At 53.8% G+C, this 12342-nt stretch overlaps 5 protein-coding genes across 5 annotated transcripts; 4 read left to right on the top strand and 1 right to left on the bottom strand.

Moving 5' to 3' along the window:
• Positions 1-2275: 2275 nt before the first annotated feature.
• Positions 2276-4417, top strand: GCG54_00012828 (FAD-linked oxidoreductase ZEB1; the record flags this gene model as incomplete). The annotated part of the gene is made up of 4 exons (XM_045412697.1): positions 2276-2727; positions 2804-3209; positions 3274-4179; positions 4244-4417. The coding sequence occupies 4 exons, from the start codon at positions 2276-2278 to the stop codon at positions 4415-4417; spliced, it is 1938 nt and encodes a 645-aa protein (XP_045268703.1).
• A 297-nt stretch (positions 4418-4714) lies between these two features.
• On the bottom strand, positions 4715-5931 carry GCG54_00012827 (uncharacterized protein; the record flags this gene model as incomplete). The annotated part of the gene is made up of 2 exons (XM_045412696.1): positions 4715-5504; positions 5567-5931. 2 exons carry the CDS (start codon positions 5929-5931, stop codon positions 4715-4717), a joined length of 1155 nt encoding a protein of 384 aa, XP_045268702.1.
• Positions 5932-6993: 1062 nt separating this feature from the next.
• Positions 6994-8586, top strand: GCG54_00012826 (FAD-linked oxidoreductase azaL; the record flags this gene model as incomplete). Its single annotated transcript, XM_045412695.1, has 3 exons — positions 6994-7463; positions 7514-8052; positions 8105-8586. The coding sequence occupies 3 exons, from the start codon at positions 6994-6996 to the stop codon at positions 8584-8586; spliced, it is 1491 nt and encodes a 496-aa protein (XP_045268701.1).
• Positions 8587-9335: 749 nt separating this feature from the next.
• Positions 9336-10262, top strand: GCG54_00012825 (uncharacterized protein; the record flags this gene model as incomplete). The annotated part of the gene is made up of 1 exon (XM_045412694.1): positions 9336-10262. One exon carries the CDS (start codon positions 9336-9338, stop codon positions 10260-10262), a length of 927 nt encoding a protein of 308 aa, XP_045268700.1.
• Positions 10263-10937: 675 nt separating this feature from the next.
• Positions 10938-11873, top strand: GCG54_00012824 (uncharacterized protein; the record flags this gene model as incomplete). The annotated part of the gene is made up of 2 exons (XM_045412693.1): positions 10938-11768; positions 11823-11873. 2 exons carry the CDS (start codon positions 10938-10940, stop codon positions 11871-11873), a joined length of 882 nt encoding a protein of 293 aa, XP_045268699.1.
• Between the last annotated feature and the right edge of the window lie 469 nt (positions 11874-12342).

Genomic DNA, 12342 nt, shown 5'->3' with positions numbered 1-12342 from the left:
TCATGCCCGCGACTCTGGGCATTGAAACACAATCACAAACATACATATGACGGGCTCTGAAGGCCTTGACCTGACATGGTCTAAGTTGCCACCTGCTTGGTTTCGCCGATTCGGCGATAGGAGACAACTGCTGAGAGGACTTATCCTCACTCCGCAGATGACTTGACAGGGTGTCTACGCAGTACATGTACGCCGACCCCCGATCTGCCGAGGCAAGCCATGACTTGAATGTTCGGGGTTGGTGGCCATCTTCGGCTCTCCAAGACCCCTAGAAAACGACAGGTGACTCCCAATATTGCCCCTCAACTCGCGATGTCAAATCCAGATCTCCGAATGCCAAGGGTCCAACGTCCAGCTGCTACATCGTCTCGCGGCCGTTCTGCCATACGGCCGTTAGATTCGGATCGGCGCCTCTTCAGCCACCGTCAGTTGCTAGGACGACTCTGTTGGCTTAGAGTCCAAAGTCTCCAGCCCCTCCGACTAATGTTCCCCGGTTTTCCCTTGGACAATTGAGTCAGCTGCTGGAACGTCCCCAGCTTTTCGGCGAGCTTAAACAGTGGGAGTGGTTTCATTGATTGGAATGCACACTTTCCCCTCAGCTCCCTCTGCGCTTCTTTTCTTTTTTCCTTCTTCGTCTTCTTCCAAGTTTATTCTAACTTAACAGCTGCCGCGAAGTTGGTCGGCATGATCCGAGACCTGATTCAATCGATGACATGCACTGAGACAGAAGACGTGCATCTAGGCCATGCCAAGCCTGGTTAGCACATCGCGACATGACCACCTGCCCCAAATCGCCGGTCATCCACTAGTCTCCCTCATCGTCTTCCCGTGCCCTTTGATTGCCTTTGTCTCTGGCCGTTTGAAGGCTGAGTGTCATCTGACTCGGGCCGTCCCAACGGCCATGATCGCCGCCCTTATTGACGCCTCTCGCGCGAAAGCCGCCGACACGGATGTTTAATCTCTTATAGGTTCGATAGACCAAGATATTCACACAACGTCCTGTATTTTTTTCCCGATTCGGCAGCTGTGTTTGGGAAAGTTGAGATGACTCTCCCGGCGAGCATGGGCAGGTCGGCCTGCAGAAGCTCTGACGTGCCGACCACAAGGGGGGGAAAAGGATGTTGACTTGTTACCCCCACATCATTCCCGGTCGGCGCTGTGCCGTCTGCACGTCTGCTGTGCTTCCTCTCACTCGCTGCTCCTCTGTGCCGGGTGCCACTACTGCACGATTGGATGACCGCCGAGCCGCCGGCACCTCTGCTTGAAGAGAGGTGGCAACGCATGCCCCGAGCTTGTGGGACACTTCGGATGGAAAACCACTCGCAGCTCCCAGCTTTTCCGTGAGAGGCTCTTTTTAATGATGCCGGGCAGGAACTCTCTGGGTTGTGCCCCATCGTGTTGCCGCAACTGATACCGGCAAGACGGTTGTCTGCTCCACAAGCTGCTATTCCTGACACTTGGCTTCCCCCCTGTCTGCGATGGCTTCCACTCTTTCTCCCTCGCGTCTCCCTGTCTGGGGCCTGTCGCCGCCGCGATGCAATAACCACAGAGTTTCCTGAACCCCCAAGCCTGCCGCAAGGGGCAAACTTCTTCATTGTCTACCTTACCTACATTGGCGGCGGGCTATCCAACTTGCTGCGGGCTTGCATGTATGCCGCACAACGCTAAATCTTACCCCAACCTCTGTCCTCGGCACGTTGCCCACGGTGTTTGCTATTTGCTCAGCTACGAGGAGGGGAGAAGCAAACCCCGAGTTATCGCATGATCTCAACCCACAGCGCGCCGTCGATGGAACTACGCAGACGCTGGGTGGCTCCGCTGGCTAGTCTCTCCCGCCCTTTCGCCGTCGCCGGCGCGGATAACCCGAATAACACTCCTTCCAACGCCGCCGTAGATCAGCCCTCCCGATGCCCTTGTGGCGGCTGTAGGGGTTCTTGATGGGCGGTTCGGAGTTCCATATTGCGACCCCTGACACATCAACGCCAGTCTAGACGCCGCCAATTGTTCTTTCTTCCACGTCAGAAAAGTCAACCTAGACAACCTAGACTCACTTGCCTTCGTCAAAACTCTACCTCTCCCTTCCATGCCCTTAATATTCTAGCCTCTTGCTGCAGTGCGACCTAGGCGATGCGACTAGTCGGTAGTCGCTTACTATTCTACGAGGGAGCTTGCGTTGGTGGCTTGCAACGCGCCGGCCGCCTTAGACCGAGGGAAACTAGTACGCCGAACGAAAGACGACGATCCAAGATCAGGGAAGAAGCAGCATTAGTACAAAATGGCCACGATCAGCACGATATTACGGAACCCTCTTGGGCTATCTCCGTCGCCATCGCCTCGGAACCAGAGATTCTTCCATCAACGAGAACAACAGCACCAGCACGAGGACCAAGCGGAGCCTAGGACTTCGAAATCCAGCATCATGGGACGCGCTTCTTTGGCGAACTTGTTAATCTTTGGGTTCCTGGCAATCGTTGCCAAGGCCGTCTACACGACCAAGCTCGTGCCGTACGAGGAGAATGGCAAGAGTTACCAGTGCAAATGCTCGCCGGCGGACGACTGCTGGCCCAAGGCTAACTTGTGGGATGCCCTCAACATCACCGTCGGGGGCAACCTCATCAAGAACGTGCCGCCCGCCGCTGTCTGCTACAACCAGTACCGCGGTGTTTCAACATTCGACGCAGGCAAATGCGCTGAGGCCACGGTTAAATGGACTGATGAAAGATGGCAGTAAGTTGCTCTTTTTCCTATGTTCACATGTTCGTGGAGCGAGAAATTGGTCGTGGTGTTGACCGTGACCTACCAGGATCTCCCAGCCAGCATCGCAACTCTGGACCTGGGGCAGCAACAACACCTGCGAACTCACGACAGATCCCACCAAGACGTGCACTCTGGGCAACTACCCCGAGTATGTAATCATCGCCAGGAACAAAATGCACATCAAGGCCGGCGTCGACTTTGCGAGAACCAAGAACTTGCGCCTTGTGATCCGCAACACGGGCCACGACTTCGAGGGCCGGAGCGCGGGCGCCGGCTCGCTGGCCATCAACACCCACAACTTCAAGGACATCTCCTTCGTCAACAACTACGCGGGTCCTGGTAACTACAAGGGGCCTGCTATGACCATCGGTGCCGGCGTGCAGGGCTACGAGATCTCTGATGCGGCGCATGCGCGGAATCCGCCTCAGAATGTGGTTACGGGCGAATGTGAGGTACGTTGTCTTTGGTCAAAAGATGGCATCTTTTCTTTCATAATAAGTTGACTGACCTGAACAGACTGTTGGTGTTGCTGGCGGCTTCATGGGCGGTGGTGGCCACGGCCCTCTGAGTGGTCTCTACGGATTCGGCGCCGACAACGCCCTCTCATTTGAAGTTCTCACGGCGGCTGGAGATTTCATCACTGCAAACCAGAACAGCAACTCTGACCTCTACTACGCTCTCAAGGGCGGTGGTCCCGGAAACTATGCCGTTGTCTTGTCAGTCACATTGAAGACTTACCCCGATACCACGCGCGGAGCCGCTCTCTTCCTCAATGTCAATGCAACCACCGGAGCCAACTTCACCCAAGTCACAAAGGCAGTGAACAAGCTCCACGAACTCGGCAACCAGATGGTCGACCAGGGCCTCTACGCCATATACGAATTGTATCCTCCCGTCATCGGAGGCGCCCTGCACATCCAGCCGATTATGGGCATGAACAAGACCGCTGCGCAGCTCACCGCTATAATGCAGCCCCTTTTCTCCTACCTCAACTCCGAAGGTATCCCGTACGACACCGGCGTCAAGGAATACCCCAACTACTACACCCTTTTCCACGACTTCTTCGAGCCCGAGGCCGCCGCTCAGAACGGTCTCACCGGAGGCTGGGTCTTCACCCACCAAGATATGCAGCAGAGCAACCAGGGTGCTGTTGCAGATGCCATCCAACTTGCCCTGGCACCCGCATCAGACAAGTTCGGCATCGTCATTAGCCATCTATTCGATCCGGGAATGACAGTGAAGACGCCTCAAAGCGCGACGCACCCAAAGTGGAGGGGCGCAACTATGCGAACAATGGCTATTCTGCCCCAGGCCCTGGACGCGACATGGGCTCAGAAGCTGGCCCTGAACGACTTGATGGTGAACACAATCACCGAGAAGTTTAAGCAAGCAGCCCCCAACGGCTTGGCCTACGTGAACGAGGTAAGATTCCCTGCTCTTGACTCGCGTCCGCGGTTGAATACGAAAGCTGACTCCGTCGACGCAGAATTATGCATTCATGAAGAACTGGCAAGACGCCTTCTGGGGACCCATCTACCCTACGCTGGCTGCGACTAAGAAGAAGTGGGACCCGAACGGTGTCTTCTTCTCCTGGTCTACCCCGGGCAGCGAGGACTGGACTGTCGTTGACTACCTGAACAGGTTGTGCAAGAAGAAGTAATTGTGTGTGTTTGTATGGCTAGCAAGCGTGCTATGTTGTTATGATGAGAGTTCAGAGATACCACCGCACTATGCTGGTTTAAGGCAGCATAGATTCTTAGATCTGACAATGATAATCAGACACGAGAGGCAGAATTCGCTCATGGGCAACTAAATTGTCAAGTCCGAAAACACTTGGCATTCGTCTCTCTTAACATGCGACTTCTAATTGCAGGGTGTTGTGACAACTATGGCTCTTAAGCCGGGTATCCGAGCTACTCGCATCTGGCATACAAATACTCGCACATACGACCAGACCTTACTCGTTCCAAATGACGGCGCTCAGGCCATCTTCCTGGTTCACCGTACCCGGGTTGCCAACCTTAATCGTCGCGAGCAGTTGCCCCAGCTTGCCCGTGGTGCTGTTTCTCTCCACGACAGCGACGTTGGCACTTGTCTGTCCGCCAATTGCGACCAAATTTCCCGCTTTGTTGATTGAGAATGTGCGGGGGAAGTACGAAAACGCGCTCGTGGCCTCAAGGAACGTCACTTCGCTGGTGGAAGGGTTGATTGAAAAGGTTGCCATGGAGTCTTCCTGGCTGCCGTAGGAACGGTCGCATCTATTGGATGCATAGACAAAATTGTCCTTAACATGCACTTCGGCAGCCTTGGATCCCACCGGCGCAACTTTCCCGGGAGGAAACGTCGAGAGGGTTTGTTTTCTCGACAGCGTCAAACATCCGGAGTCAGGGTACGCCACAGACCAGGACGTGACCGAGTTCGATAGCTCGTTGACGGTGAATAAGACTGAGCTATTGGCCTGGGTCCAGAACGCGCCGTGACGCGGCCCATCCCCGGCACCAGCCTGCGCAGACGGACACTCTTTCAGAGTACCATTACTATTGATGGCGAAGATGCGAATGAGATCGGCGCCCAGGTCGGCGGAAAGTAGATATTTGCCGGTCGGGTCGGTAAACACCGAATGGGGATGCGGCTTGTCTTGCCGAGACGGCACAGTGCCGGGCTGGGTCATCGCGAATGTCAACGACTGCAGCGCCTGATTTGTGCTGCCCACCGGCAGAGCATAAGTAGAGATGGCTGATGCATCACTTGAAAAGTGTTATTTCAGGTTAGCAAAAGCATAAGATTCGTTGTGGACGAGTAAGCTTACTACCGCGCCACCGCGACGAATCCTCCTCCTGCACCAACTCCGTAGATGATGCTGTGAAGCTCGCCGCCGGCCGTCTGGACCTGGCCCTTCGGAGTTACTGTGCCATCATCACCGACGGAGTAGCTTTTGAGCAGCGGTTGGCCGAACTGAGTTTCGTCTGGAACGTAGAGCGTCTTTGTGGCAGAGTCAAGGTCGAGCCACGCCGGCATGCGGTTGCCCGAGCTGATGGACTTGACGATTGAGAGCTGGTTCGCGGACGACAGCTCGAGGGTGTAGATCTGGCCGCTGTAGTGGGATGCGAGCAAGGTGGCTGCCTCGCCGGAGGAGAAGGCCGCACACAGCGCCGAGAGGATGCGGATCTTCATTATGGAGGAGATGGACCCGGTTTCCTCAGGCGTTTGAAAAATGGTCAGACCAGAAGAATTTTATCAGATGGTCCGATTATATGCCTTGTGACCAGGCAGTACCCAAACGTTCCCTCCGGGCCATGCTGACAGCTTTCTTCTTCACTGTGGGACTTTGCGTGATCAGTGATCAATCTCAAACATGGTGTTTTCAGCCCTTAATTCAGGAGAACCGTGGTCTGGGCTAGTGCATCTTCCGCGTTCCCCGAAAGAGTAATTATACGGAACCAGGCGCAGTATGGGGAATGGTAAGGTGCCGTTCCGTGAAACCGGTTCGCGGCTAATTGCAGATCTCGGTGGATTGCAGGTCTCGGCAATATTGAGGCGGCTAGTTTATTCCGAGTACATGGTCATCTCTGTGGTCAGTTGTGTGACATTCCAGACCTTTCCGTTGGCGAAGAGAGAGATTCAATGCCACCTCGCGGACACCATTAATATTGCTGATCTACCTGGCTTTCTTAGAACTGGTGGTTGAAGTACTTTTTGCAGGCTTGTTTGCCGGTATTTATCCCATCTCCCTTTCGTCCATACTTCCTTTTCCATGGTTCAGCTTTCTGCAAGGAAATCAGCCTGATGAAGATTCTGCTTGAATGGCGATGATCATTTATGAAATCAACGAAGATCGCCTTGGCTGGCAATCATCATCAGGAGATTGTATCAGCCCAACTTCGCATTCTCGTCGTTGTTGTTTACCATTTGATACCCAGTGGTTCGATATGTTGTTCACAAGGCCCCAGAAACCGTTGACAACTAGCCTCCGTCGCCCAATTCGGACGCGAAAATTCTAGTCTGGACTGGACTCCCAAGTCAACAAAAATGGACCTTCGTGTGATGGAAAGCCAAGCCTTGTAATACGTCAATTCATTTCACTGCATGAAGAATCTTCCCCTACGTAATGACAGGTACGTTTTGCCCCTTCGATTGCGGCGCTAGATTTCACTTTGTTGGACAGCGATTTATAAGGCCATGACAACTTCTCACGATCTGGAGTTGCGCGGTACCCAAGAGTAACACAACGGCGCCATGGTCTCAACAATGCTTCTCAGTCTGTTGACTGCCGCGCCACTCATCACCGCATCACCGTTGAACAAGAAGGCAGTAATTGACGATTGCCTGTCCGCAGCCAGCGTCCCATACAACGAGAAAGGCAGCTCTGAGTGGGAAGCAGATGGATCTCCGTTCAACGTCAGGATACCATACGTCCCGGTTTCCATCGCCGTCCCCCTCACTACAGAACACATCCAAGCCGCGATCAAGTGCGGTCGAGACAATGGTGTCAAAGTGACACCAAAATGCGGTGGCCACAGCTATGCCAACTTCGGCTTCGGTGGTGAAGATGGCCATCTCATGTTAGAGCTCGACCACATGTACAACGTCACCCTTAACAACGCCACCGGTATTGCGACGGTCCAGGCTGGATCCCGTCTTGGGCACGTCGCGAGCGAGCTGTACAAGCAGGGCGGCAAGGCGATCAGCCATGGAACATGTCCAGGGTAAGTGCTTATCGCCCTTGTCATCAGGTTCTCAACTGACACGACAACAGAGTCGGCAGTGCAGGCCATGTTCTCCACGGTGGGTACGGAATGAGCTCTCATACCAAGGGCCTTGCCCTCGACTGGCTCGTCGGAGCGAAAGTCGTTTTGGCCAACAGCACCGTTGTTATCGCTTCCGAAACTGAAAATGCGGACCTTTTCTGGGCGCTCAAGGGAGCCGGCAGCTCCCTCGGAGTTGCAACCGAGTTCTACTTCAAGACCTTCGATGCGCCCCAGCAAGCCACAAACTTCCTTGCCGTTCTGCAGTGGGATGCTCAAAAGTCTATCGATGGGTTTAAGGTGCTGCAGGATTGGGCGGAAGAAGACATGCCGAGGGAGCTCAACATGCGGCTTTTCATCACTCCACGTTTTACCAACCTGGAAGGGATGTTCTACGGAAACAAGACTGGGTTGCAGGCTATCCTAGACCCGTTGCTTACAAAATCGGGAGGCAAGTTGACGACATCTCAGACCACTGATTGGGTCGGAAACTTGCAACACTTCGGAAACGGCCTAGCACTTGATCAGAAAGACACATACAAGAAGGCCAGTTATTTTTCTAGGTCTCACGCATTGCCGTTTTACTAACTCATAGCAGCAAGAGAACTTTTATTCTAGCAGTCTGTATACAGACAAACTCTCCGACGCCCAGATTGAGTCTTTCGTCAACTACTGGTATGGCGCCGGCAAAGCCTTGAAGCGAGATTGGTGGGTGCAAGTCGACCTTCATGGAGGCAAGAACTCGGCAATCACCGCCATTCCCGCCAACTCTTCTGCGTACGCTCATCGCAATAAGTTGCTGCTGTATCAGTTCTATGACAGAGTCGATTTGTCGGCGACATACCCGGAAGATGGTTTCTCATTTCTTCAGGGCTTTAGAGCGAACACCACTCTTGGCATGGAGCCGGAGGAACAGGGTATGTACTTTAACTATCCTGATCCAAACATGAGACAGGATGAGGCGCAAACGAAGTACTGGGGCGACAACTTGGCCAGATTGCAGGCGATTAAAGCTGCTTTTGATCCGACCGAAGTCTTCTACTTTCCACAGAGCGTGCGACCGGCAACTCCTGTTGAGCACTGACTCTGTCAAAACAACAATTCCTTGACAACTGGGGGCTCTCAGTCTTAAGGTCTAGCAGCGCATGATCGAATTGAAATGACTGCTAGACGAATGTCCGTCATTCTCCCACTTCCCGCTTGAAATGTCGCCATTTCGTGATATCAATCTCCATCCTCGTGAGTCGTCATATTGGTTCATCCAATCTTTGACCAACAACATTCCCAAAAAAGCGCACACTGACTCGGCCCCCAACTCCGCCTGGCTGGTCGCAAAAGCCGCAGTGGCTGGGGCACTTCATAAACTCTGTATTAAGTCTATTTGCCCAGCCAATCATCGCCAGCCAGGGCCTGCGTTTCGTCACAACTACCGGGAATGCCCGGGGCCACAATCCATTTTTCGCGATGAAAACGACTCAATGCGGCCTTGTCAACCCCATCCGCATAACATATCCGTGCCATGGTTGCCAATGTGGCTGTCATCGCTACCCACGTGCCGCTTCAGTGGTCGTGAGGGGGGCCAAAACCCCGCAGCTTGTCGACATCAGGAGGGGATCCCGGTCACCTTATTTCCTCAACTGCCTCATTGGGCTGAAGGGTCCTCGGCGTTCCCTTTGGCGATTGTGATGAGGCAGTTCATCAGGGTGACGAGGTCTCTCTCGTCGCCCGCATAAATAGGAGGAGTCGGTACCAACGTGGCGTTTGTGATTGTGTGTGCTCACCACCGGGTCCCTCGTTTTCGAATCTACTAGGTCGCTCTTCGTTGTCGTCATAATGCAGCTCAAGTCCATCTTGGCCCCGCTCCTCCTGGCGGAAGCGGCGATCGCTCAGGGTCTCCCCATCCGCGTCGTCTCTTTCAACATCCGCTACGACGCCGGCTCCCGCGAATCTGGCGAGAAGCCGTGGTGGGATCTCCTCTGCCCTATCTGGAAATCCCGCTGCCGCCAACCGCATGTCATCGACGCCCTCAAGAACGCCGCATCCGCAGCGCCGACCGACGCCGTGACTGTTATCGGCCTGCAGGAGGTCCTCGATAACCAGCTGAACGACATCCAGAGCGGCCTCGGCTCCGGGTGGGCCCACGTCGGCGTCGGCCGAGACGACGGAAAGAAGTCCGGCGAGTACAGCCCAATCTTCTACCGCTCCGACGCCTTGAAGCTGGTCTACAGCGAGGTGAAGTGGCTGTCCCCCACCCCGGACCAGGTCTCGTACGGATGGGGTGCCGGAAGCCGACGCATCGTCACTATTGCCGTCTTTGAGCACATCGCGACCGGGAAGAAGTTCATTCATGCCAACACCCACCTGGACAATGTCAGCAGCGAAGCCCGTTCCGAGGGTATCAAGGTTGTTGTGTCCAAGATCCAGGCTGTTCAGACAACTTACGGACCCCTTGGTGTTTCTCTGACCGGCGATTTCAACTCCGACCCTAACGGCGATGCTTACAAGACCCTTTCCGCCACCGGATACATGGAGGAGCTGTACAACATGGCCACCCCGGACCAGCGCGCTGGGACCAACCAGCTCACTTACACGACCTTCGATACCAGCAACCAGGGCAGTCGCATCGACTTCATCTGGCTTGGACCCAAGGACGCGAAGAAGTACTCGGTCCAGAAGTACGAGATTTACGACAACAACGTTGACGGCATGCTCATCAGCGACCACAGGCCCGTGGTTGGTGATGTGACGTTGTTGTCTTAGGCTCGACGCCCAAGTGATACAGATCTGTTGCTATACCCAAATCAATGATATAATGTTTACTGTCTCCAATATTCTCCTTCAGCTTGCTTCACATTTGTTTTGTGATCGCGGGTCGTTGCTGCTATTTGTATGTTCAGTAATCCTCCACTCAGTAGCCGGGAGCATCGAGAAAGGCAACATTTCACCGAGTACGAGATATCTCGGGTTGATGCAGCACCTCGATTAGGAAGCCGAGTATTATGTACCAGTCTTTGCTCCGAAGAACGGCCTATGATAGGTCAACATCGCGAATAAAGTTCAAAGTTGGCTTGGGTTCTGCCACACGCCCACTTTCCGGATCTCGGCAGGCCCATCAGGCATTCAATCGTATCATGGCAACAGGATCTCATTGGGCAATACATGTCCTTCAATCAAACCTAGTGGAATCAAGAGGGGCTTTTGCGATTTATAGTCGAAATAGAGTCATGTTTTCTTCTCAATGTGAATTGCTCGGTGTCAGCACCCCGGCCCCCCACCGGCATTCGGCCCCGTTGAAGGCCGAAAGGGGCCGGAGGGAGGCATTCTTGAATTGGCTGAAAGCCCTGCAAGATGTATAATAGGCTGCAACCTCGGTGATCTGCATGATCGGCCGCTGTTGTTCTAGATTTACCAAACGCTAGATACGATCGCGCCAAAATGATTCAACATCGGGTCCTTGGGCTTCTGCTCGCTTTAGCCAGCAACTTGGTGCTATGTGCCTGCCAGCAAAGCACCTCTTTTCCCAAACAGCTTGCGGCCATCCGTCGTCGGTCTGGTTTGACGCACAAAGAGTATCTCGAGTACCACACTTTGGTCCACGGCCAAAAGTCCTGGAACGCGCCCCACGACAACGCGTGGCCCATCGCGTACACCCAGAACCATGTTTTTGACGGAGTCTTTGGCGCGAACAATACCGTCGCGAACCAGATCTATGTCGGACGCGATGACGTGAACGAACTCTACAGCAGCGCCGCCGACAGCTTTACCTCCCCTCCGCCGACGAACTACACCGAGACCGTGATCGGACCCGACGGCGTCAACTTCAACGACATGCCAACGGCGATGTCGATGCTGGCCACCGAAACCTTCTTGACTGGCCTTCCTGCGGGCGCGAAGCCTGCTGATAACAAGCCGCCTCTGGTAGCTTGGTTCTGGGCGATTGCTACGAAGGAGGCAACTTCCAACGAGACCTTCGCGAACACCCTTGCCGATACGCTCGTAAAAGCTATCCCGGCTGGCACCGTCTATAACGCGAGCGTTCATGTTCCAGTCCCTGGAGGAGATCTCAGACCTTACTTTGGCGGCCAAACAATGCCTACCATCAACGCGGTTATCAAGTTGTGGCTTGGCGAAAGCGACTCTTCAATCTCGGCAGTGCGCACTGCCCAAACGCAACTCGACAATGCCAAGCTTCAGCTTGACGAGAATCAGTCTTTCATGCTTTTCTCAAGAGAGGTTGTTATCTGGGACATGAGGAAGAACATTGAGGTAAGACCCACCATTCAACCAAACTCGAAAATGCACTTGCTGACTTGAAAATAGTTTGATCAAGCTCGTCTTACCGCAACGGTCAAGGCAGAGACCGTTTTGTGAGCTGTAAGAATGGTTGTAATATAGCCGGTTAGTTACAATGATACAAAAAGCTTCATGCCAATGCCTGGTCTAGCGAGATACAATAAACGGTCTCCGAAGAGATCTTGTTCGTGTTATTGAAATTTCGTAATGATGCTCAAAAGTTGGCCTTGAGTTGATGGAGACGAGCGCCAAACGTGAATGGCGCTTCAACAGACCAGATTGTCAGCTGGCACCAGCTGCAAGCCGGGCATCAAGAGACGATGATCTCCGAATTTTCTTTTTCATCCACCGGATGCGGATTTTCTACGCCCGATGCCAGGGAGTTGAACCATGACAAAGACGCGACCATGTTCGCCCCTCTTTATTGAACTTTATTTCACGTCCACTATGAGACATATTCATGAATCGAGTCGTAAGAGCACGCTTGCTCCCTGTCAGCTGAGAAAACATACCGTTTGATATCCCTGTCGCAACCGTGCCGGCACCG

Source organism: Colletotrichum gloeosporioides, assembly GCF_011800055.1.
Source record: "Colletotrichum gloeosporioides strain Lc1 chromosome Unknown consensus_16, whole genome shotgun sequence".
Classification (NCBI taxonomy): Eukaryota; Fungi; Ascomycota; class Sordariomycetes; order Glomerellales; family Glomerellaceae; genus Colletotrichum; species Colletotrichum gloeosporioides.
This window is presented reverse-complemented; position numbering and strand designations above follow the sequence as displayed.